Source organism: Sciurus carolinensis, chromosome 9 (genome assembly GCF_902686445.1).
Source record: "Sciurus carolinensis chromosome 9, mSciCar1.2, whole genome shotgun sequence".
NCBI lineage: Eukaryota > Metazoa > Chordata > Mammalia > Rodentia > Sciuridae > Sciurus > Sciurus carolinensis.
Window position 1 is genome coordinate 72,460,540 of NC_062221.1, and position 27,660 is coordinate 72,488,199.

The 27,660-nt window shown below is 34.1% G+C and overlaps 1 protein-coding gene across 1 annotated transcript in view; it reads left to right on the forward strand.

Moving 5' to 3' along the window:
* Rabl3 (RAB, member of RAS oncogene family like 3) overlaps positions 1–27,305 on the forward strand; it is a 32,683-nt gene extending 5,378 nt beyond the window's left edge. Inside the window, exons 3-8 of the mRNA XM_047565558.1 lie at positions 13,919–14,048; positions 15,954–16,068; positions 18,471–18,621; positions 22,435–22,506; positions 25,396–25,434; positions 26,008–27,305. Coding sequence (XP_047421514.1) covers positions 13,919–14,048; positions 15,954–16,068; positions 18,471–18,621; positions 22,435–22,506; positions 25,396–25,434; positions 26,008–26,073 — 573 coding nt within the window. The 3' untranslated portion in view covers positions 26,074–27,305. The remainder of the gene's footprint in view (positions 1–13,918; positions 14,049–15,953; positions 16,069–18,470; positions 18,622–22,434; positions 22,507–25,395; positions 25,435–26,007) is intronic.
* Positions 27,306–27,660: the final 355 nt, after the last annotated feature.

A 27,660-nucleotide genomic window follows, 5' to 3' on the forward strand; every position in this document is an offset into this window, starting at 1 on the left:
GAGGAATAGTAGGTAGGTAGCTAAATTGATGGTTATTATTATTCTCTTCTTTGAAGTCTGACTTATATTGCTATTGATTAGAAATCTTCTCTCCACCTAATTACTATTCTTTTTAAAGTTAATTTCTTTTCTAGTTGCTTATAAAAAATATGGGTTTTTAAAATATTTGATGTTCTGCAGTTATTCTAACCTGTGTCTAGGTACAAATGAGTTTTCCTTCATCATCCTATTCAGAAATTGTTATACTTCTCATATCTTCATTTTTCAGAATTTTAAACCATTATCTGTTTGTCTCTTATTCACTCTCTCTTCCTTTTGAATTTTTATGTTTTCCCTCGGTATCTTTTAATTGTACTTCCATACTTTCTATTCTGTATTTCTTCTCACTGTATTCTGGATGGTGTACTCATTTTTCTTCTAGTTAACTAAGAGTCTCTTCCTACTATATCTAATCTACTTGTTAATGTATTCATCGAGTTTTTCATTTTAAGTAACTATAAGTTTTAATTTCTTGGTGTTCCTTTTGGTTCTTTTTCAAATGCCCAAAATATTTAAAATGTACTAATTTTCTCAGTATGGTTTCAGTTTTTATTGTAATCATTTCGGCATAGTTTCTTTTGGATTATACTATTTTGGTGGCTATAGGAGAAGAGTCCTACCTACTGTATATGCTGCTCTATTTTGTAGAAATATATCTCCTTGTATTGTTTGTAATTCTTGGAAAATATTCACATTTTCAGCAGAATTTTTTTTCTTCATCCTGTTGAAGTTCTACACATGTTTCTAAATTCTCAGATGTTGTAAAAGTATCCTTGTACAGTGACTTTTCATATCTTTTGTTTCCTAAGCCCCTTGGAATGTTCATGGTTCTTGTAATTTCTCAGCTCAATTTCCATGTCATATAAATAATGTAAATTCTCCCCAGCATCCGAATTAGCACAGGCCTATGGTTTTCATTTCTGTAGACCTTTTGCCTGTTCTCTGCCACCCCCAGCTTATCCTTGACAAAGCTTTTTTTTGTTTCCCTGAGTTTTCCCTGAAATTTTCCAACTATCTCTTTCACTGACTAGGCAGCTCATCAAGTGTCCAGATTTCAAGAAAAAAAATCACATTTTAGTTTTTATCACTCACCCACACAGCGTCTTACCTTAAAAGCTGGAAAATGGGTCTGCTATTCCTGGACAGACACTAAAATCCAGTCACCAGCCCCTGAAGCTATATCTGAATTTGTGTCAGTTCTGACTTCTTACTCTGAGTTAAGTGCTGTCTTCATTTCTAGCCTTTGGAGATATCCCTTTCTTTCTCTTGACTTTCTTTTGGGGTAGTTTATTCTCTCTTTCTTTCTCTTTCTGAAAATATTTTTATAGCATTTGTATGAGTTTTGAAATGGGAAGTGACCTGTCTGTGTTATTTCAACCTACCATGTTTCTAAATTCTTACAGAAGAAATATGAGTTTTAGATTGTGAATTCAATGGTAATTTTATTTAGGTTTGGGAGATGATATAGCATACACTGAACAAAATTTTTCTTTAGACTTTTCTAGCTCCCTTTCTACAAAAGGTTGTGGCACATTGAAAAGAAACTTAGATGTAAACCCCTACTCCCTGAGTTAATTGCTTTTGCTTCTTTAAGGGTGACTTTGGACTAACCAGTTAACCTCCTGATACTTAGTTATATCATCTACAAAATAGAAGTAAATAACAATATCTGCTTTATCTAGTCTGTCAGTTTATAAAGAGAATCAGAGAAGCTTAATAGATACAAAAGTATACTCTAGTGCTTTACAATTTGTAGTTGAAATTGAACTTCTATCAGATTTTGTCCCTTCTTTACCCTTACCCCACCCTTTTTTCTGGTCCCCTCTTGGAGCCCATATTCTACCTCCAGCCTGCTCATATACCACTTTCATCTCATTCTTTTTCCCAGTCTTATTGAATCAGCTAAAACTCAATACTGTGTGAAATCAAAGTGTCAATAACAAGCATCTTTATTTCATTTCCAATCTTGGGAAATTTTCAGTTGTACCATTAAGTAAAGTGTTTGCTGTAGGATTTTTTTGTAGGTACATTTTATTAAAGAAATTCCTTTCTATTCCTATTTTGATAAAAGTTTGTATCATGAGTGGGTATTGAATTTTATCACTTAAGTTTTCATGATTATCATGATTTTCCTGCTTAATTTTGTTGTGGTAAATTATGTTAATTGCTTTTAAATGTTAAATCAACCTTGCAATTCTGGAATAAATAAATCCAACTTGTCTTGAAGAGCCTGTCTTTTGTTTTAACACTAGATTCAGTTTGCTAATTTTTTTCAGTTATTTGCATCTAAATTCATGAGAAAGATTGGCCTATTATTGTTCTTTCTTATAATCACCTTGTAGAATTTTGTTGTTGTTGTTTGTAGATAGACACTGTACCTTTATTCTATTTACTTTATTTTTATGTGGTGCTGAGGATCAATCCCACTGCCTCATACATGTTAGGCAAGCACTGAGCCACATCCCCAGCCCTCCTTGTAGAATTTTGATTTTAGGCTTATGTTAGCCTCATAAAAAAGTTGGTGAATACTGTTTTTGTATTATTCTCTGAAAGAATTTGTGAAAGATTGATGTTATTTTTTTCCTTAAATATTTGAATTCACAGGTATAACCATCTGGACCTAAGTTTTTCTATATGGGAGGTTTTTAAATAACATTAAAGAAAATAGGAAAATGTACTTTTCCTTATGTCAATTGTGGTGAATTATGTTTTTGAAAGAATTTGTCTATTTCAGGTAAATTGTCAAGAAGCTTGTTTTTCTCTTACTTTCAGTCAGACAATTAAACAATAAGATGTACTGCATATTCTACAGAAATTCATTTTTCATTTCTGGTGTGCATAATTTGTGGCTTTTATTTTTTGATCAGTCTTGCCAGAGATCTAGCAAAGACTGGTTTCTGGCTTTGTTGATTTTCTATATATTTGTTTTATATTTCATTAATTTCTGCTCTTTACAATGTACATACTTTCTTTGGGTTTAATTTGCAGTCTTTTTTCTAACTTCTTAAAATGAGAAGTTGCTTCATGTATTCTACCCCTCCCAGGCTTCTTTTTAAGAGCTCTGAGGTTCTAAAATTTTTGCCTAGTCACAGCTTTAGCTACATCTCTGAAATTTTGTTCATTATCATTCAGTTCAAAATATTGTCTAATTTCCAATGTGATTTCTTCTTTGACTCATGTAATTTTAAAATGTGCTTCTTAATTTCAAATATTTGACAGTGTTGATTATCTTTTGATTATTGATTTCTAGCCTACTTATATTGTGTTCAGAAAATAGATACCATATGATTTCATCCTTTAAAATTTATTGAAATTTGCTTTATGTTTCTTTTTATGGCCAATTTTGGTAACTTTTGCATTTAAGAATAATGTATGTTCTATAATTGTTGAGTACAGTGTTCTAAATATGTCAGTTAGTTAGATCAAGGTTGTTAATCCTTTTGTTCAGTTGTTCTGTATGGCTACTGATTTTTTTCCTGTCTGTTTTTTCATCAGTTACTAAGGAATGAGTATTATAGTCTCCTACTCTAAGTATAGATTTGTCCATTTTTTAATTCTGTTTTTCACTTATATATTTTGAGCTTATATTACTAAGTATATACTAATTTATTGTGTGTTAGCATTGGCATGTCAGAGAGAACATTTGCTCTTTGGTTTTGGGGATTGGCTTATGTCACTTACCATGATAGTCTTCAGTTCCATCCATTTACCAGCAAATGCCATAATTTCATTTTTTCTTTATGGCTGAGTAATATTCCATTGTGTATATGTACCACATTTTCTTTATCCATTCATCTGTTGAAGAGCACCTATGTTGGTTCCTTAGCTTAGCTATTGTGAATCAAGGTGCTATAAACATTGATGTAGCTGTATCATTATAGTATACTGACTTTAAGTCCTTTGGGTATATACTGAGTAGTGGAATAACTAGGTCAAATGGTGGTTCCATTCCAAGTTTTCTGAGAAATTTCCATATTGCTTTCCCAATTGGTTGTACTAATTTGCAGTCCTATCAGCAATGTATAAGTGTACCTTTTCCTCCACATCCTCACCAACACTTATTACTTGTATTCTTGATAATTGCCATTCTGACTGGAGTGAGATGAAATCTCAGTGTAGTTTTAATTTGCATTTCTCTAATTGCTAGAAATATTGAACACTTCTTCATATATTTGTTGACCCATCATATTTCTTCTGTGATTTTTCTGTTCAGTTCCTTTGCCCAGTTATTGACTGGGTTATTTGTTATTTTGGTGTTAAGTTTTTTAGTTCTTTATGTATTCTGGAGATTAATGCTATATCTGAGGTGCAGGTGGCAAAGATTTTCTCCCATTCTGTAGGCTGTCTCTTCACAAGAATAGGTTTCTTACATAAGGATAGAATAATGCTGTAGAAAAGTACCTTTGGAGTGTAAGCAAGACATTTCCTATTTCTCAACTTGAAGGTAGAGTGTTATAGAGTGAATGGCATATATCTGAGAGGCTTAAAAGAGAAGTGCATTAAGGATAGAGGTAGGCACTAGAAATTAAGTGAGGTTGAAGATAAGATGAATTTTGTAATCATGGAGTAATGTTCCAGGAGAAAAATAGAAATATTTGGAGATATGAAACAATTGAGGATTGAATGAGGTATAAAGAAAGCAGAGAGCAGTTTGGGGACAAGAATATGAGAGATCAATTAAGGACTGAACCTGCAAAGTAACTGAGGGTAACAGATATGTAAAATTTCCTAAGTATAACTGGTTGCAAAACTTTCAAAAGTAACTATCTCAGCAGTCCTCTGTATATTAGAGTAGGGACTTGATTGTGTTTGCAATTTATACTTGTATGCAAATCCCAGAGAGCAGGCCAATATGAAATTAGTTCTCAAGACTGACCAAATTTTAAAAGCAACAACAGCAGTTCCCTTTGGAAACCCCCTGCTTTTGAAGAAAGCAGATAGGGTTCCCTTGCAACTAGCTTATGCTAGACTACAGATTTTTGAACTCCTCATGTAGTTCTAGGAATTCTTGGAAGGATAGAAAACTGCCCAAGCAGAGACAAGAGTACAAATAGATTTAAAAAAAAAAAAAAAAAGTTATGTAATAGTGTGACTGATTTTATTGACATGAGTATGGTACTAATTGATTCCTTTAAAGCCAGTCTGGTCTGATTTGAATTTGTGTAGATGAATGGGGCATGAGAGACTGAAAATGACCTTGCTTTTATTACTGTTCATTGTTGTCTTGAACTGGTTGATCTCTATCTTTCACCTTTGAAAAGCATACACTTTTTGACAACATAAATAAAAGGCATTTTTTAAACTAATCTTAAAATAAATTGTCAGGGGCTGGAATTGTGACTCAGTGGTAGAGTGCTTGCCTAGCATGTGTGAGGCACCGGGTTCAATTCTAAGCACCACATAAAAAAATAAATGAATAAAATAAAGGTCCATCAACATCTAAATTTTTTTTTAAAAAATAATAAATTGTCACAGACACATCTATCATTTTTACTGTTATTATAGTAAAATAGACAGTTCTTCTCCCTTAAAAAAATGTTTAAAGCTTATAAAGACTTTGCCTGAATAGCTAGGAAGTTGTCTCTTAAAGCAACTTTTATATTGCAATTATAGTTTCTATTTTATTGAGACCTGTGAAAAGGAATCTTCAAAACTAATGTAGATACACAATACCCCCATTCAAAAATGTTACAAACAATTGCTCCGTTTTAGCTCATTTTAGATCTGGTAAAAGCCAACTAAAAATAGAGATGATAAAGGTGGTAATATAATTGTTTGAATTTAGGTACTGGTTGAAGCTAATGAGTTTAAAGTATGTACTCAGTAATTATTAATATTTTGGATTCAGTATTCAACATAGAGGTGAATTGGAGAAAAAAGAAGGAAAAGTTTGGGGCTGGGGTTGTGGCTTAGTGGTAGAGCGCTTGCCTAACGTACGTGTGAGGCACTGAGTTTGATTCTCAGTGCCACATAAAATTAAACAAATGGTATTGTGTCCATCTACAATTACAAAAAAAAGTTTTTAAGATGAAGGAAAAGTTTTATTTTGTGGTATTTTTCATTCATTTCTCATTTTGTTACCTCAAGTCTAATGGAGTAATATAAATGCATGACTCTTCCTAATTATAAAAATACTTTCAAAGTTTTAATCTTTTCAAATATTATAATTATAAATAAAGAAATTAATTTCCCATTTTTGGTTCACTTTAATGGGATTTTAACTCTCTAATTTGCACATTGCATACAATCAATATTTATTGATGTCCTCTTTAGACAACAATGTCCAAATAATGACACTGGGGGAAAATAAGAAAAGGCATAGTCTATCCTCACTAAGACTATGAGGTAGACCTAGCAGGGGGGACAAGGTTCACATGTTCATATATATATATATATATATATACACACACACACACACATACATACATACATATATATGATCTTTAATATTAATAATGATAGCTAACCTGTTTTAGTGCTTACTTTGGCTAAGCACCCACTTACATACAAATTGTTAATTCTTATAACTTTGTAAGGTAGGTACTATTAGTGTCCTGTTTAACACTCGAAGTGGTTGAGGCAGAGATGCTAACCTGACTTGTCCAAGGTCACATTGCTAGTAAATGATGGGGTTGGGATTCAAACCCAGGCAATCTGCCTCAAGATCTTATATTTTTTATTATTACTTTGTACTTTGTATTAAGAAATAGGTATTCTGCTGGTATTCGGTAACCACTGCCCCATGTGATAATGCAAGTTTATATTAACTAAAATTAAATGTTAGTTCCTCAGTTGAATAAGGCACATTTCAACTGCTCAGTAATCACATGTTGCTAGTGGTTACTATATTGGACATTTACATTATTGCTGAAAGTTCTATGGGACAGCACTGGTATAGAATATATTATTACAGTAGTTCCAAAAGGGTGGTGTGCATGTGAATAATATAAAATTCTTCTAGGTGTTAATGATTATATGGGTGGAGTTGGTAGCTGGGTGGATGAATTATTCCCCTAAGAAGGGAGTTATATCATAGGTAAAAGAGAAGAAAATGATAATAAGTTCAGTTCTGGCCTTGGTGAAGGAAGATATTTGTGAGCCCTTTAACAGAAATTGTCTAAAAAGCATTTGGAAATGAGGTCCTAAAGCACAAGAAAGAGTTCTGGAGTTGGAATCATCTTCATAGAAATAATCCTGAACTGAAAAACTAATGAGGTCTTTGTTTTGTATTTTTTGTGAGACGGGATATTTTTATGAGATGGGGTTGCACTGTGCTGCCCACACTTGAGTCCACAAGCTCCTGGGCTCAAGCAAGCCTCTGCCTCAGAATTCTCTGTAGCTGGAACCATAGGCATATGACATCACATGTTGCTACAAATGAGGTTTTAAAAAAGAAAATTTAGAAAAAGAACGAATCTTGGAGAATATCCATAGAGATGAGGTGAAAGAGGGGTCAGAGAATGATTGATTAATCAGGAGCAGGAGGTAATGAACTACCACAAGAGCAAAAAGAAACAAGAATTTCATGAAGGATAGATTGATTTTTAGTATGAAATGCTATAAAGATGTAAGGATCAAGAGAGAAAAACAAACATTGTATTTGGTGACAATGAAGTTAGTGCTGTTATTTGAAAGAACAATTGCATATTAGTGAAAGAAAGCAGATTATGTTGTTTACTGGAAACCTAGGCCAAAGGCCTGACTCTGGGGCTCTTGATAATCAGGTCCAACCACTTATCCCAAAAAACAAATGAAAACAGTGAAAAAAGTAACAATAAAAAGCGGGAAAGGAACACTAGTCAGTATGGTTATATTGGGAAGACAAGTAAGATTAAGCATCTCAGCCCTGGCTTCCTGGATACTGACATGAGCTTTAGATTTAACTAGAGGGAGAATTGGGACAGGGAGCAAAAGGTATGCATAGTTAAGTAATCCTGGTCAAACTGTGATCTGGTTGATCATTATCTCAGTTCTGGTCACACAAGACTTATAGGTGTCAAGAACAGGGGATGATCTCCATTTGCTTCACAGAGCATTTATCAGATCTGTGATCCTAGAAGGGGGCAGTTCAGTTCTCATGAGATAATTGATTCTGCTTGGATTGGGGTAGAGGACAGTTTAATTGTGGGGTGATCTGCCTGCAAGGTTTCACTGTTCTCGATGGTGTTGGTAAATGACTGAAGACTTCCAGGCACCATTCCAGAAGTCTGGAACAGGACCTTATAAAAACTGGCATTGACAGTCTTAACTTAGTAACTTTTATGCCTTAGTTACTGTTGTCTTTATCCTCAAAAGAGGCAGATTACCAGTTTGGGATGAACATTCCTTAAATGATTAACATGACATGACTGTGTGCAGAGTTAAGCAGGAATCTGACCCTAAATTTAAGGCAACAAAAGAGGAACAAAATTAAGGCAGAGATGCCAAGCTTTGTTCTGCTTTTAGTTACCCATTGGGCATCTGTGTCCTCAAGTGGGGAGGTGAAGCAGAGAGCTCCCGAATTACCTCACTTTGATAATAAACACTTCCTCATGCTGAGGACAGACACCAAGGAAATTAAGACTGACATATTCCCTGGCTAAGTACGGCCTAGCTAAAACTACCTATATGATCTGACTTTTGCTTCTATAAATTGTAACTGCTTCTGTGGAACCAGCAGGTTGCTCAAACCACTTAAAATTCTTTTTCCTTTTTTCCATCATTTGGCTCTTTTTTATATGGGATAGTACCAAATCCAGACAGCTGAGATCCAGGAAGGCTCCCTAGCTAGGCTACCTGTATCAGAATCAATGCTTTGAGCAAAAGCAGCCTCGCTGAGTCCCTGTTATAACATATCTGAGAAAAAAAGAAATACAGACATTTAAATCAGTCTTTCACAAAGTTTAAAAGTTAAAGGAATTAACGTGTACAGAATAGAAGGGAAGGGTTTTTGTTTTGTTTTAAACATAGAGGACACGAACTTCAGGTTACTAGAGAAGTTACTTGAAGTAAGTAGAGAATTTACTATAAAGGAAGAGCAGTTAACAGTAACCTCTACTATTTATTCATTCATTTGTTCATTCACTATATGTGTTCTATATCTACTAGGTCCCAGACCTGGGCAAGGTACTTTACGCATAGCAGTAAATTAGACAAATAATTCCTATTTCCCTGGTATCTTTTTCCTAGTTGCTTTTTTCTATCCCTGTCTTTTGTCCCAGTCCTCTCCTAAGACTTTCTCTCTTCCTTTCTCTCTAATAATAATTCTGTAGATATAGATACTAAAACATTATTTTTAAATTTTTTTTATTTTTACAGACTGCATTTTGATTCGTTGTACACAAATGGAGTACAACTTTTCATTTCTATGGTTGTACACAATGTAGATTCACACCATTCATGTAATCATACGTGTATGTAGGGTAATAATGTCTTAAAACTAATTATTAAGAGGTGCAACACCCAGCGTTGCTTCTTGGTGTAGGTCATTTTCCTTACTAGATTTGTTTCTGCTTTTTAAAAGTTACAGTAAACCAGGCACAGTGCTGCATGCTTGTAATCCCAGCAACTTGGGAGACTGAGGCAGGACGATCACAAGTTTGAGACTTAGCAAGGCCCTAAGAAACTTAGCAAGACCCTGTCTCAAAATAAAAAATTAAAGGACTGGAGATACAGCTCAGTGGTAGAGTGCCCCTGGGTTAAATCCTCAGTACCAAAAAATAAAAATAAAAATATAGTGAAATCTTCAAATGAGACAAAACTGTTTGTACATTGTCTTGATTTGGTTTCCAATAAATCTCTAGCAGTGAGTAAATAGAAAGGTCCAAAATGGCAGCAGCATTGAGGCGTATGTTGCCTTTTCCCATCTGATGATCAGCATATACTATTACTTCCTATAGAGCTGTAAGGTCTTTTATGACTTTTAAGTACTAGATCCTTGATGACCTGATTTAAATATAAAACACTTCTTACAGTTTGGTATTAACCCACCATGTTGAGCTCCTAGTCTAACATGAGGGTGCCACTTACTGTGTCAAGAGCAATACTTGTTATAATGTCAGTCTTTTCCTTGAAGATTTTTCACCCATGTGAAAAATATAGTATCATAGCTACAAGCTATAACCTACTGGACTCATTCCATGTGAATTAAGTTAAATTTAGCCAGTATTAGAGCAAGTTGGAAAGGAAGAAAGACACCTTCTCTTCTAATTCTAGAAGGAAACATGAAAAGTGTTGATTCAGGAAGATTTTTTGTGATGGAGAGTATAGATAAGTGGGTCATCTGGCCACAGAAGGTCCTAGCTAACAAACTTGATACATTGTAAGACTGAGGGCATGCTCCTCAGGAATTGTATTATATGATGAGGATTTTCAGGGGAGTTGCAGCCTTTTAGGGGAGGCAATGTTAGACACTTGAAATATTTTTAGAGGAAAAAAGTGGTGTACTACCATTGTTTCTAAACTTATGTACAAAAGTTGTATAGGGAACTTTTAAAAAAATATGTAGACTTCTGAGCCCCATCCTTGAAGCTTCAGAAATCCATATTTTGTAAACAAAGTTTCTGCTGGTTCTGATTTTGTTCATTTTCAGAACTGTGCTTAAGAAGAATCAGAATACAGTAACCTAATAAATTAAACGTAACAAAACCTTGGAGGCTGAGATGTCCGAAATTTATTCATTTACTGAACAAACATGTCCAAGTATCTGTTATGTGCTAGGAATTATGCTGTTTTCTAGGGCTACAAAGATGGGGCTATATGGTTCCTGCTCTCAAGCTCAGAGTCTAATAGAAGAGATATCAGGAGACAAGACAGTGTGGTCAGTAAAAAGATAGAAATATACAGGATGTTATAGAAGCAAATAAAAGGAGGACCTAACCAGTCCTGGTTGGTTTGTGGAGGGAGGAAGCAGGATCTGGAAAACTTTATGGAAGTGGCTGAGTTTTTCTATAACAGATAACTTATTCCTCATAGCATCATGTATTACTTTCAAGTGTTTTGCTTAGAAATCTTGCTAAAATGTCTTATACATTTGTTTCCTTAAACAGAACTCACATAATGTAACCTTTCTATTGATTATTTGACATGATCACATATTATCAGTTACTTATGCCATATAGCAAAATAGTGTAACTTTTATTGCATTATATAGGATTAATTTGCATTATCCAAAATGGTCCCAGCTTCAATTTTGCTGTTTTGATTTTTCTGTCCAATATTGTCTCTGGCATCAGTCTGATCCTGGTCTTCCTAATGTTAACATGGCTATCTTACCACATTTGCTTAAACTTTTCCTTGGCCAAAAGAATTCAGGCCAAAAAATTGTGAATAAAATGTAAAGCATTTTATCAAATATGTGAATTTTAGTCTATTTTAACTCCCAAATTGTCTTTATTATTTCAAAGAAATAATATATTATTATTTCAAAGCTAGTGGATATTTTAGAAATCACATAATACAACTCCTTCATTATAAATACAAAGAAATTGAGGCATAAAGATACCACAGATAATCCATGGCAATCAAAACGTAGAATCTAGACCTCCTGATAACAGAATAGTTCCATTCTATAAAATAAGCAGTTCTTAACTAGTTACAGCAGAATTATTTGGAGAATTATTCAAAATACGCCTTCCTAGGACTCACCCCAACAATTCTAATTCAGTAAGTCTAGCATGTATATTTCTAAATTAAAAAAATTCTTGGAAGATTCTGATGTGTACTCCTGAACTACCATACTTTAATCTGGTACCATATGTGAGAATTTGTTTCTGAATAGTTAAATAGGCAATAAAAGTCTAAATCATAAGAAAGAAACTTTGGAGTTTACTGTGAGAAAGTCAGAGAGTTTTGAACAGAAAAGTGATATGTTCTAACTTTGACTTTTAAAGGATCCAACTACTGTATACAAAACAAGTGGGGGATGGGTAGAATGTCTCTAGTAAATATATAGGTCAGGATACAGTTCATTAGCTCAAGCAAAGAGGTGTATAGAGACTTTGACCTGAGTGATAATAGAGGAGGTGGTTAGAAATGAATAGATCTGGGACATATTTTTAAAGTTAAAGCAACAGGATTTACTGACAAAACAAATTCACAATATGAAAGGAGTCAAAGATCATTCCTAAGTTTTTGGCCCAAATGGAAGTATAGAATTGCCTTTTTCTGAAAGAGAGAAAATGGCAAGAGAAATAAGTTTGGGAGTGAGATTGGAAAATTATTTTTGGATATGTTAAATTTGAGTTGTCTTTTAGACATCCAGATTATGGTCTGGTGAAAATGGTACTCTGAAGTTTCCAGGATGAATATAAACTTGAAATTCATCAACATAAAGATGACATTTGAAATCATAAGAGTAGATGAAATTGCCAAGAGAATGAATGTTGATAGAGAAGATAAGAGGCTATAGAACATTTCAGCAATTGGAGGTCATATAAGGAGAACTCAAATGGAGACTGGAAAAGATTAGCTAGCGAGGTGGGAAGAAAACCAGGAGGGTGTAATAGCCTGGAAATTTAAGAAGTATTGCAAAACACAGGAATGATTAGTTGTGTCAAATGGCAGAATGAAATAAAAACTGTCACTTAACCATTGGAGTTAGCCATGGTTAACCTTGACCAGGAATAGTTCATTGGGTGATAGGGCAAAAGTTTCATAGGAATCAGTTCAAAAGAGAGTGAGAAAAAGAGTTGAGAATAGACACTCTTTGAAGAGTTGTTCTGTGAAAAGAAACACAAAAGTAGCATAGTAACCGGAGGAGGACTTGAAGTCAATAGGTTATTTTGAAAGATTGGAAAAATTGCTGGGTGTGGTGGCACATACTTATAATCCCAGCTACTTGAAAGACTGAGGCAGGAGGATCACAAGTTCAAGACCAGTTGAGAAATTAAGTGACACCCTATCTCAAAAAAAAAAAAATATTGGGGTAGGGGCGCTGGGGCTATATAGCTCAGTGGTAGAGAAACCATAGGTTCAATCCCTGGTACTAGGAAAAAAAAAAAAAAAAAAAAAGGAAAGAAAGGAAAGGAAGGAGGGAGGGAAAGAAAAAGAGAAAAGAAAAATATGTTGTTATGCTGGTGAGAATTATCCAACAGAGAAGGAAAAATTGGAGAGAAAGGGGAGTATTGGTGTAACTACATCTTTGAGTAAGAAAGTGGGGATAGAATTTCATGCACAGAGGAGCATTTAGGATTTAGCCATAGGACCATAGGCCCCCTAGGGGAATAGCAGAAGGGAAAGCAGGTGATATAGGTATACATGGAGAGAGGTAGTTAGAGATGGAAAGAGCAAATTATAGAAGTACTTTTTAAAAAATTGATTCTGTCATAGAAAGCAAAGATAGTAGCTCTTACCAAGTATAGGGAAGAGATATTAAAGTTCTAAAAAGAAGAGAAAATATGAAATAGTTACCTGGGAGAAGAAAAGGGTAAATGAACTACAGAATTGATGGAGGGGCAGCTCCAAAGGCACATGTTTATTAAAATGAATTCCATCAACTTGAATGTATATTTTTCCAAGCTCCATGTTCAGGTAGCTAGGTTATAGGCATGGAATGGGGGGAATAACCAGGGTTGGGATTTTGTTAGTTAAACAACGTGAGAGGAAGGCAAAGAAGTACCTATAAGGATGGATCATGAGATTTATGCTTAATTAGGAAGGAATTAAAGCTTTGGAAGTAAAAGAGGGATCTGTAACAGATGTTACAATCAATTAACTATAAGGTGTTCTAGGATCAAAGATGATTAGAGTTGGAGTATTTGAGAGAGTAAGCTTGAAAGATCGAAGGTGGTGATCTGAGAATGATATGCTGAAATGAAATGTCCAGTGATTTAAACTGAATGAGGTGCTCATTAGTTTGTTTAGTGGCTATAATAATTATTTTAGTTGATTGATTTGTTAGGTTCATGACTACAAAGAAGGAACCCCAGAAGAGAGGACCTACTATATAGAATTATGGGATGTTGGAGGCTCTGTGGGCAGTGCCAGCAGTGTGAAAAGCACAAGAGCAGTATTCTACAACTCCGTGAATGGTAAAGCATCTTTTATTTCTACCACATTTTAATGGTCTATGAATATATACCATCTTATATGAAATGCTAATGACTTGCCAAACTCAACTTAATTTGAGAAAGATTTAAAATACCACTTTTGACTTAAATATAGATATTACACTTCAATTTATGTTTCTAGGTTCTATGTGACTCAGAACAGTAAACATTTGCTTTGTCTAAGTCCTTCTATTTATAGTATTGTCATAAACAAAATATTGAAAATTAAAATTGTATTTTGGGTAGTTGGCATAAAATGGAACTTTTAAAACACTGTCCCTGGGAGTGCTGTTTCTCCAGGCAATTGAGAGCAATCCTATAGTCTTAAATCAGATATCCAGAGATGCAGATTTCTTTCATCTGCCCCTTAGAGAGAGTCCTTTGTAATTTTAAAGAGCTGCCTAAGGGTGTTTTTAGGAATGCAGAAGTTTCATCCAGTTATAAATATTCAAGTATTAGAAGCAGACCTCCAGATGGAGGTGTGTAATAAAGGACATAATTGCAGTTCAGGGAGTCCTTGTTAAATTCTGACTACCCTACTTACTTGTTAACCTAGGGCAAATTACTCAGCCTCTCTGAGCCTCATTTCCTCAAGTGTAGAAATATATAATAATACTTCATAGGACTGTTCTGAAAATTAAACTAGATAACACAATTTAAAAATCTGGCACATAAGTGCTAAAAATATTATATCTTTAATGGCAGTTGTTTTTTTTTTTCAATCTATGCTCTTGATGCCTATGAGAACCTCTGTGAGTACTGTTGGATATGGGGGCAAGTGTCAGATCTGTATTTGCTCAAGACAGCAGGAGAGGTACAGATTTATCAGAGCTGGTTGGAACAAATCCAGTATACAAGCACCTTAGTTATACAGACAGCTGAAAATCTTGAGAAGCCAATTAATTCTGCTTCTTCTGTCCTTTTTCAATTTGATGTATCCCATATTTGAAGATGGAGAAATCATCAATTTTGTGTCCTCTTTTCACAGTAGAATCAGGCTAATATAGGAAAGGATTGGGAATTTGAAAAACTGTAGTCTTGACCACAAGAGACTAGGCATTAAAGCCTTTCTTCTTTTATCTCTATCTTATTAAAATAATAACCTGCTTTTGCCTTTCTGTCTAGTATCTTATTGATTCAGCTTAATTATATGTCTGAACTTCATTACATTTTGTTATTTTTCTCCATATCTCAAAAGTTACATATTTTATATTATTTGTATGCTTGATTATCTCTTCCTGCTCTCCTGGAAGCATATTTCTTTTGCTCTATTAACTAAATCTCTTATAGGTAGCAAGCTTACATAGCTAACCACAATGCCAAAAACTAGAAAACGAAACTTTCACTTTGATCGAGCCCACGTACCTTTAGGACTGCATTTTGTCTGCTAAGGAAAAGCAGTTGTGCGAAGTAAAACAATTGCACTTTACTACATTTTTATTAGTATGATTTTTTAGTGAGTATGTTTGTACTGATATGTGTTGCATGACTATATACAGTGCAGAAACAATATAACTTTGAACCAATATGATTTCTAATTATACTTTAGTTTTGATGTTCTTGATTGATAAAGTAGTTCTGCAAGTAGGACCAGACATAAAGTAGGAACTCAGGAAGTGTTGAATGTAGAATAGGAAGAGACATTAGAAATATTTAAAGACATTTGCCAGCCCTTCTAAGATTTTTTTCATTATATAAAACTGACAGAGTTTTATAGCTATTTCTAAGTGTTTGTAGAGGAAATTTTTTAAAAATTGTCTGAGATTATTAGTAATGTCAGATTGATTAAACCACCTAATGTTTGTACTTATTAGGCTTAACTTTGCCAATTGTGATATGAAGAAGAGTTGTTTACAATACTAAGATTATTGTCTCTGATTATTTTAGGTATTATTTTGGTACATGACTTAACAAATAAAAAGTCATCCCAAAACTTGTATCGTTGGTCATTGGAAGCTCTCAATAGGGATTTGGTGCCAACTGGAGTTTTAGTGACAAATGGGTAAGCTTGGAATTACTTTACAATTGGTTTGAAATGTTTTAACAATCATAAGGAATGGTCTTTGCAAAATAACATTTTGTAAGATACTTGATTTGCAAATATTTTCTACTACTCTATGGATTATCCTTTCTCTCTCTCTCTCTCTCTCTCTCTCTCTCTCTCTCTCTCTCCTGGGAATTGAACCTAGGGGCACTTTATCCCAGTCCTTTTTATATTTTATTTTGAGACAGGCTCTTGCTAAGTTGCTGAGAGTCTCACTAAGTTCCTGAAGCTGGCCTTGAACCTATAATCCTCTTGCCTCAGCCTCCTGAGTCTCTCTAGGATTATAGGCATATGCTATACCCAGTTCTTTTCATTTTCTTAACAGGGTCTTTCACAAAGCACTGGTCTTTATTTTGACGAATCTCTTAGTTTTTTTTTGGATTATGTTTTCATATCATGTCTAAAAACTCGCATAGTCCCTGATCATGCAGGTTTTATAGTTTGGGGTTTATATTTAGATCTATGGTTTGCTTTAAGTTAGTTTTATATAAGATGTGAGGTTTTGTCTGAGGTTAACTTTTGCAATGTTGGGTTATTCCAGCACCATTTGTTGAAAAGATTATCCTGTGACATCAAATTAAAAAGTACCTACACAATGGGAGAAAATTGATTTTAAGCAGTTATCTGCCTTGTCTCCTAATGATAAAATTTCCCCTCAGTTGAAGATCAAATTGGAACTAAGATGTTATAAAAGAAAAAAAAGAAAGCCAGAAAGAAATAAGAGAACAAATTATATATGCTTTGCATAGATTGTAAGTGGTAGAATTCTATGTGTATCAAAAATGTTATCTGACTGGACATGTAGCTCAATGGTGAAGTTATTGCCTGGCATGCACAGACTCTGGGTTCAATCCCTACTCCTGAGAAAAGAAAAAAAACTTGTTAGAATATATACAGATTTTTTATGAGAAAGAATTAGTGAATGTAAGAGAGGGAAACACTCTTAAGGAGAACACTTTGAAAACTTTTTTCTCTAATGAATCAAATTTCAGTTTTGACTCATGTCTTCCAAATTGCTATTATACTGGTAGGAAAACTCAAAGGCCTTGAACTTGATCTATTATTGACTTTGATACAGTAAATAGAATAATAATTTTTGAATGAGATGGAAGATTATGTAGTTCAAAACAATTGTGTTCCAAGCTGTTTGTGAAGGGCATAAAGATTTAATAATTTTACCCTCTACCTCATTTTAGTTGCTCAAAAAGAAAGAAAATTGGTATTAAAGAAAGAAGAAAAACTATGTTTAACTGGGTTTTGTTGATTGGATTACACAATATTTATTTACTCATAAATTCTTTTCAAAATATTTTTAAGTATAGTTGGACATAATACCTTTATTTTATTTGTTTTTTACATGGTACTGAGGATCAAACCCAGTGCCTCACACTTGGTAGGCAAGCGCTCTACCACTGAGCCACATAAATTTTTCAAAAGCAGATTTTACTTTTATATATTGAGCTTCAACATTCAGAATTGCAAGTCTTTTAATTCTGTGACCAAAATTTCAATTAGTTCAACATTGGACTTTATGTTCCTTTCAGAAATTAGAAATATCATTTACATTATCACTCTATCTTTTAGATAAATATAGAAAATTTTGTTATAATAGTCAGTGACCCAAGGCCACTAACTCTAAATGATTCTGATTGCCCAATCTCCCATGCTCACATGTCAGGACAAATAACTATTTGGTACTAAATATTTTGCTCTTACTATTCATTTTCACTTCATTTGTTTCCATTTGTTTAATTTATCTTTCTCTGGACTGTGGTGTCACCATATTCAGTTTATTCTAGCCTTTAGCTTCCCTATTTCTTCCTTTTCCTGGAATGATCTCTTCTTTACTCATAGACAGAAATATGTATGATAGATATACATATTTTGTGCATACACAAAAGGAGCTTACTATCTTCCTGTCTGGCATAAGGCCTGAGTACCATGTTAGACTCCTCTATGTTTTTCCTACACTGAAGTTTGAATCTACTCTTTGCTTCTCCAATTAAAAATTTGAGTCATTAGCTGTAGAAGACAGACCTTGGGGAAGTCAAGTCAGATGACCGTGGTATACTTGGTGAGCGCTCACTCAAGTAGTTGTTCAAGTAGTCTATTGTAAAGACATACAAAAACAAATCTTGAGTAGTTAGATGAACAGTTGAACTTTGATAGATGATAATGAAGGGTTTATAAATATACAAGTAAATAGAAGAAACTGGAAGAAAAGTAGAGTTATATGTGATGAGTGAGCAAGAATCAATGAATTATCAGTGAAAATAGTATAAAGCTACTTGCATTTAAATGTTGCACATCTGCAATGGGAAGGTAAATTCCATTCACATCTTCATTATTATTTATCACAGGGATTATGATCAGGAACAGTTTGCTGATAACCAGATCCCACTTTTAGTAATAGGCACTAAACTAGACCAGATTCATGAAACCAAGCGTCATGAAGTTTTAACTAGAACTGCTTTCCTGGCTGAGGATTTCAATGCAGAAGAGATTAATTTGGTATGTATTTTCACTAATGTATGTTTATATTATTACAAGGTAAAGGCAAAATGTAAACAAGATTGGAGTACACATATCTAGACTAGCTGGTCTTAGTCACTTCAGCCTTGTATACTGATATGTTGAAATGTTCAAACTTTATTCTATGAATAATATAAATCATGAGCTTTTTCTTGAGAGTAATTTTTAAAATCACACCAAAATCAAAATAATTAAATTGATGAAAGTTACACTATACCTCGATTGTTCTTACTTTAGAAAAACCTCCTATCTGCTTAAACAACAAAATTTATCCTAAAGGGCAACCAAATAGACCTATGAGAAAATTGCAAACTATAAACTAGGAGTGCATCATAAAGACTAATTTATATAAATTTACACATATAGAGAGTCGTCCCCCCACATCGAGATAGCTAGTTTAATTACAACTGAGGGCTCAAAGGGCTAAGAAACTGTTCTTCTATAAGCCAGTTAGCATTCCCCTAATAAGGATCCTGGCCAGCACTTTCAGTCATGGTTATTTGTCATTGTTCACAAGTAGGATTTCTGTAACATAATCAGTGAGTGTGTTGCATTTCAGATATGCAATGAAAGTGGTTTAATAATACTAATGACCAAGATGTGTTGAGCACTTATTATATGCCAAACTCTGTTCTAGTGCTTTACAAATGTCTTTCTCACAGGCATCATCTTCACGTCAACACTGTTACGTACACACTATTACTATCCCCATTTTAAACAGAAAGACAAGAAGGAGAGAGAAGTAACTATGCCAAAATTACACAGGTCATATAAGGCTCTCTCAGCTCCAAAGCCTGTTGTCTGCAGTTAAACCCATTTCTCTCTTATTTATCCTTCAACTAATATTAACAGTTTCTGAGCTGAAAGAACTCTTGGAAATCATGTAGACCAACAGTTACCCAAACCTGACTTGATATTTATATTGCTAATAGTACCTATGAGAAATTTTTGAGTACCTGCCCCCAACAACTGGAGATTTTCATTCATAACCTCTGGTGGGAAGTCCAGGGTGCTTTAATTTTGTTCGCCCTTTTGTTTTTTTCAAACTATGATGCTGGGGATCCAAGCCACAGCCTTACACATGCTAAGCATACACTTTACCACTGAGCTACACCCCAACCCCCATGTCTGTAATCTTAACAGATACTTCAGGTGATTCTGATTCTCTTGCTCTTTGAATAAATATTTGTGAACCTTGCTTGATTTAACCCCATCTCTACCCCCATAACTGAGTCAGTTCCTGCCTGCCATTCCATTGTTTTTTTTACATTCTGCTTTGCACTAGAAATTGCCTTATTTTTCTCAGCTGCCACCATGGAATATTCAATGTAAATACTCCAGGTAGTCAGTGCTGCCAAAGAATTCCTACTCTAGAAATATATAATATCCACGTTGAAGAAGTGCTGGGATTACTTCATTGAACATTATTTCCAAAGAGAATTTTACCTTTGAATATACTTAATTTGTTCCAGTGATAACTTTTAATATATTTCTGAATATATCTGTTTCCAGTGCCTGTGAATTTCTAGATGTATATTATTCCTATTTGCCTTACAGAAGCAGGGCTACCTTTATTTGTTAGCAAGATGTAAAGGTATGCAAATAGTGGGACTTCAGCTCACATAGTATCTAAAGAATTGAAATTACATCATGCTTTTGGCTTTTATCAGAGTGTAGCTTTAAGAACAGAGCAGAAAAGAAAGGAGAGAGTGATGAGGATACTGGAAAAAACAAAAAAATGATAAAAGTTGAATGGAAGTGTTTCAAAACAAAGGAGTCAAAAAGACTCAGCAAGTAAATATAAAACCTCAAATTGAAGACTAATGTAACAATATTAGTATTAGTGCTGATTCATCAGTTATTATATGAATTTACTTAAGACTAAAGAAAAGTGAGACTATAACAAATGTATACATCAAAAAGCAGAATGAAAGTTCTGCCTGAGTAAATGCAAATTGTTTATAATTCAAACCCATTATATGGTGGAAGATTACTTACTTTTTAAAAATCTCATTAGATTTTCTGTGTCTAGTACAAACTTTTTGGTTACATGTTTATTTCAAAGTGATCATACTGAAGCATCTTCCCTAGTTAATAGTCCTTTCTCAAGCTCAGACAAGCTATTTAGAGCTATTAATTTTCAAACCTTGCCTTCATCCATGATCAATGGCAGATAACTCTTTCAGCTCTAAGATTTTCATCCTAAAAATCATAGAGTTTTAGATTCCCTAGGCAACTTGAAATTGTAGCCCTCTACAATTAAGGTTTTTGGGGAAGGACGGTTTGTTTGCTGTTTGATTTGGTTTTTGTATTTAGTAATTTAACTATATTTTAGAATCATCTTTGAAATTTTTGACATTCTGATGAATAGGTAATCAATATTTATTTTGCAGAACATATCTAATGCAGGTCTTAAGTTTTTCATTTTTATGCCCCAGTAGCCGTAGAAATGTGTTCAAACATTATTTCAGATATGACAATGTGAATGATGATGTTTTGGTGCATTTAATCCATATACATTATCTTTATTGTGTTAGACGCTTTTATGCCTGCAAATTCAACCTGTATTTTTGTAGAATGGAAAAGGAAGCTAATATTCCAGTACTTTCTACGTGCAAGACATGAATTATCTCATTAATTTTCACAAAAATCCTATGGAATAAGTAGTATTATTCCCACTTCACAAATGAGTAAGCCCAATTTTAAAGGCTTAGTCATCTAAATAGCATTATACAGTGTAGAAATATTGGCACAGATATTCAAATACAGAACTCACAGGCTTCAAAGACTCCTGATTTCCCTGCTGATTTTGAAATTTTTTGTTGTCTCTTTTTTGTGGTTTTGGAAAATGTATTGCAGTTTCTGGCTAAAATTTAAAATATGATCTTTGCAGTGTTCTATGTGGATGAAATATGTGATTGTTACTAAATTCATTAGAAAGGAACTGTGTAAACCTAAAGATTACAAAACAGAATAAATACAAAAACAGTTATTTTAGTAGTTCTCAAGGGGCATGGACAGATATCCTTGTAAAGGAGCCAATAGGATATCCTCATAGTTTGGTTTTAGGTGGCATTTGAGATCAACATCAAAGTATACTCTTATCTCTTGAGGTGGCAAGTCCGTGGTAACAAGCACAGACATTTTGCCACTGAGATTCCAAGAGAAGGATAGTAAGCTTTTTAAGGTCTTTACAAGTTACTATAATGATATAATGTGCCATGTTGTTTTCCTATTTTAAAGAATCCTATTGAATAATAGTAATGTATCTATTCTTGTCAAAAAGAGTATATCTTTGTGGCCTACAAGATGGAGAAATCCTTGACAGCTCTTCTGTTTATTCTGTACTTCTGTAAATCCTTATTTTAATGCTTCCTTCTGTTTTATAAGCCATATAGTATTTGGTTGAGCACTAGTGAGTACCTAGTTCTAAAAAATGAGGACTATTTATAATAGCTCTATTTCTGGTTTTCAGGATAAATGCAGACAGGTACCTGCCTAGTATCTTATTTTTGTTTGTTCGTTTGTTAATAAACTATAAGCAATTCTGTCTTCCTTTAAGAATTGATGATGAATTGATTCCCTACACTCTAAAATTGTTTAAAGGACAAAGAGTAAGTAGCCTTATCTTTCTTTGGTACTTTCCTGTTTGCTTTGTGCATAATAATTTGAAAATTATTTGAATATTTTATGAGTATCTTAATTATTTAGTATAGAAATGTGCAACAGGATGTTAAAATTAATGAAGAGCTTTTGCTTCTAACTTTTATTTGTGGATCTTATGTTTTCTAGGATTGTACAAATCCTCGGTACTTAGCTGCAGGTTCTTCCAATGCTGTCAAGATCAGTAGGTTTTTTGATAAGGTAATGACTTCAATTAAGTTATTTTTAAACTTAATTTATATTTTTTGAGAGTTTAAAGACTTTGTGGAATGCTGTGTCCCTTTATTCCTTCATCCAAAACTTTACAGCCTGAATAATACCTGTTTTGATCTCTCTTATCTGTTGAAATAATTGCTCAAGGCCTGCTGACGTACTTATTCCATCACCAGTGTTCTCTAAGCAAAGGGTGAAAACTACTGAATTCAAGTGGAGTTTTTCAAAGATACCTAATTCCTCTCCTTGAAACAATTTATGCTTACCCATTTTCTAGCTCTTTGTGTACTTCTTCATACTCCCCACCCCAAAAGTCACTGAACTGAGAAGATTCTGCTCAGTTCAGACCTTGAGTTCTTTCTGTTCTTTCAGCTATTAATATTCTCCATTAAGTTAAGTGTTACCGTAACTTTGTAAGGTTATGTTGTCTTTTTAATTCCATAATATTTCCCTAACAGAAACCTTTGCTTTCAAGTTATTGACTCTTTGCTAGTGTTATCTTACTGTCACTGAGCTAGAATGAAACTGTAGAATGACTCAGTGTACTAGTCTTTCCTTCACAAGGCCAAACAGCTGCATTGCACGTAACATTAATCAAGTTTAAGTTATTTGCCCAATGTTGACATTGTGTGGTAAAATAAAATAGGATGCTTTCCTGCATGTATCATTGAAAAAGATTAATTTATGTATTATACTTCTTTTTAAGTATAATTTCCTAAGAAAAACACTTCCATCCTCGTAGATCTTCATTATGAATAATTTTTAACTATTTAAGGATCATGAATATCTATCCTTTTCCATGTCACAATAAGAAAAACCCCACTTCCCTCTGTGTTTACTATTAGCCCATTTGGAAAATTTTTGTCTCACTCAGAACTTCTTGAGTGGCATGTGGTAAACAGGATACAGATATGTCCTGATATTGATTCCCACAACTCTCAGAGCAGCCACAGCCTCCAGACAGAGGGTCTGGGTGATAAGGGGCAGCCTCTTCTGTTTACCCCAGTGCGCTGTACAAATATTAGCATTTTCTAATTGTGTCATGACATGAAAAACATTGGGGAACACTGCAAAGAACCAGAGTTTCCCTCCACATTGTTTTCAAATCTAAAGTTAAGAATTTCCATTTGGTCCCACTGTTCCCAATCTCATACAAAATTCTGTCCCCAAAGAACAACATCATAAATATCTGTGTCTGACCCAGAAAAGTCCCACAGCATATTATTTAAATTTTTAAATTATTAATTTTGAAATTAAAAAAATAAGATATAGATAAACAATGAGTTATAGACTAGAGTAAGCCAGGTTGTCAGGCAAGGTTTATTTTTAAAAAAGAAGAAACAATTTGATTGTCTTAAGGCATTAAGGTTTAGTAAGAAAAGGACATTGCAAGTTGGGGATAAAGAATTATCAAGAAAAGCAAACAGTGTCATTTTTCTCTTTGCTGCCTAAATCTCAACAAAATGTATGTGGATTATGAGGTTGGCCAGACCTCTACAGGTCTGAAATGATTGCCTAAAACCTAGGCAACTGCAGTTAAATTGTATCCAGTTTTCTATATATCAAATCTTCCAGAAGTTAATGTAAAGATTTCTTCTCCAAAAGGGAGATTTCTTCTCTCGACTCCATTGGGTAGTAGTAATCCCACTCTAGAATGGTAAGATTTTCCTCTCATCCAGTCGACAGAGGAAAAGGAAACAGTTCCTTGTTGGTTTTTGTGGGGTCAAGTGTTTTGAGATGTGCACCAGTTTGGAACCAGCTTTTTTACCCTTGAGGCCAATGAATGCAACTTTATTCTGGGTTTCTTGTGGCTTAAGATAACCTAGCCATAGACTCCAAGATAGAAAAAAATCTGGATAATTTGGCTCTCAGGCCAGTGAAAGTAACTGGTACAGGCAGGAAGAACATGCACTACTCTTATTCTAAGTAATTCTTTATTTGGGGGGTGGGGGCGGGAGGATGGGGTACCAGGGATTGAACTCAGAAGCACTCAACCACTGAGCCATATCCCCAGCCCTATTTTGTATTTTACTTAGAAACAGGGTCTCACTGAGTTGCTTAGTGCCTTGCTTTTGCTGAGGCTGGCTTTGAATTCGTGATCCTCCTGCCTCAGCCTCCCAAGCCACTGGGATTACAGGTGTGCACCACCGCACCCAGCATTATTTCATTAATTTTAAAAATGTTTTTCAACATCTGAAAATACGGTGCTCTTAAGTTCATTACATTAGAACATATATTTTAAGGGTTTCTTTTCAATAGTGGTGATAGATCTGTGCAAATACATCCACTGATTTAACTTGTTTATCCTAATCATATACAGACAGTTCAAAATCCCTGAACTAAGGTGCAGATGAAGTCCATAAAGGAAGCTAATTTACTGTCTTTGACATAATCATCTGTCATCATTAAGGATGTACAGATTTTATCACTGTTTCCTGTAGGATGTGGCAGTTCACCACATCACATGGCCCTTTTTAAAGAATAGCTATACTATTATAATGGGCAAGTGCTTTGCTTTTACTAAGGATTCTGTTTTGTGCATTTTAAGACTGACTGCTAGGAACCTTAGAGTCAGATTTGCTACCATACTCTGGAAATTGCATGGGATTTTATTTCATTCTGTCATTTGGTTGGTTGGTTGTTCATTTATTTTTTTGATCTCTCATGCTTTTTGGAATGAAGCAGGCCTTTCTGGAAATATTCCCACAATCCTGATCTTCGCAACTGATTTTAACTTACTGTAGAAAATGTCTACAGCTATTGAAAAAAAAAATCTTAATTTGGTTGTATTCCTTTTAGTCCCATCACTGACCATTACAATTAGCTGCTTTTTCCAGATAAGTGTGCAGTCTTAAAATCTTTATTTGTTTCTCACAGGTCATAGAAAAGAGATACTTTTTAAGAGAAGGTAATCAGGTTGGTATCTATCTTTTCTTGATAAAATGGGTTCTCAGATTTGGAGAGAAATGGTTTCTAAATTTATTTTCAGAAGTTTTTTAAAAAGTGGGGGAAGAGCCCTTTGTAGGCATAGGCAACTTATTTTATCCTGTCTATTTAAGTGCAAAAGGAGAAAATCAGAGCAAAGGGAAAATAAGGATCTAAGATATAGGAAGAATTCAGGGATAAAGCTATATTACAAATAATAGAGGAAAACCATTTGCTGTGACTCTGAAGGTATATGTCTGATATACCTGTGTCTGTCATAATATAGATAATGCACATAAAAGTCCAGTAGGTGAGTGTTAGGAGATTCACCTTCATTCTTTCTGATTTAGTTGACATTATCACCAATTTGTTGGCAAATGTTTTCCATTTTAGTAGAATTTTCTTTATTATTTGATCTGTGGTTTTCTGAGCAAAACTTCAGAAAGCTAGTTCTATAATGAACAACAGGCTGACATACAGAAACAAAAAAACAGGGAAAAATTTAGTATTAGCATTTGAATTTTTCCACTTAAATCTTAATATGATTGTCTTTCTTGCCTGCAGATTCCAGGCTTTCCTGATCGAAAAAGGTTTGGGGGAGGAACATTAAAGAGTCTTCATTATGACTGAATTACACTCATCCTTTGGAAGAGCGAGCAAGCAGTGGCAGTTTTCACAGCTTTCCTCTTGCTGTGTCAATTATTAGCATCTCAGCCTTTAGACAAAACTGTCTTAAAATGATCCTTCACCCTGACCCTTTAATGGAAAAATGAAAGGAAGTGACAATGTGGGAGGTCCAGACTTTGTCCAGTTCTCTCTGTTCCTCACCTTTCTGTCCCTGTTTATAGGTTATATAAAAGCCTTGTGGAAATATGAGACATTGTCAACATGATGCAGTAAATGAGCAGTGACAGTACTGCAGAGAAAATTTACTCTTGACTGGAACTGGAAGGTTTTTATGGGTCTGTAATTTTCCCACACTCATTGCTGAAGCCTTAATTAACTACTTCAAAAATGTATCTCTGTTCTTAAATTTACTTTCTTGAGGGGAAAGTTTGTTAACCAGCCCTGAGTTGTCCACCCAAAACAATCTATGTCATTTTCAAAGATGCTAAATGGTGTTATTTAATTGTCTCCCCCTCATCACACACAGGGATGTCTAAGAATAGCAATCCTTGTTTCCCTCTCCTCTTCTTTGCAAATGGCTTGGTGGCTGGAGAGGCCAACTAATAGCTGGAGTTAAATATAAATACGGATTAATAATACATAGAGAACAGCAGTACCAGAAAAGAGGAATTCTGTGAGAAATTGATAGCTCCTTCACTTGTTAGTTTACAACTGTCTGCAATCTTCTACTGTTTTCTATTTGGAAATAGGTAGAGTGAAATCTAAGACCTATATAAGGAGAGTCAGAGATTTGCTACTTCTTCAGTGTTTTTTTGTTTGTTTGTTTGGTTTTAAAGAAATTCAACTCCTGAAATGTTCCTTAAATATAGTTTACTGACTGTATTATTCTGTGTCAACAGTGTATGTATGGAGAAAAGTAAAAATAAGTTTCACAGAAGCCACACATTTCCATGAATTATGAACTAGGATTCTTGGATTTCATAATCACTCCAAAGCTTTTGAAGAATGGTATGTGTGTGTGTGTGTGTGTGTGTGTTCATGTGCATGTGTGCATAATTGTCCATCATTATTTTTTGCTTGTCTCTCCCCCAGTTCTTCCTTAGTACTTAAAATTGGTTTCAAAAAACTAATTTGTTGTCTTCTTTTATTACCTTATCATCTATATTCTTTCCATCACTGCTAAAATCTCTGATTTTGTTCTATATTTTAAAAATAATAATAAATATACAACTTCAGCTCTCATTTTTTATTCATTTAATTAAATTTCAAAAGTAGTTTAGAAATCAAGGTATGCTGAAACAGGATATTAAAAAATAATGTTAGTGAGTGCTTTTAGGAGGCAGTCTAGGGAATTTGAAAAAAGCATTTTCAAAGCACTTTTCATCAGCTAAATTATTCTCCAGTCCACTTCCTCACTGATAAGACCTAACTCTGGTTTCTTTTTCAACATAAAGGAGAGTAATCCAAATCATGATCTGAATGTGGAATTTGGTAAGTGTGTTATGCCAGATACTGTGCAGTTGAGAAGTAGAAACCAAATGCTACACAAAAACCAGCTAAAATATTTCGTATTTTCCTTTTTATAAAGGA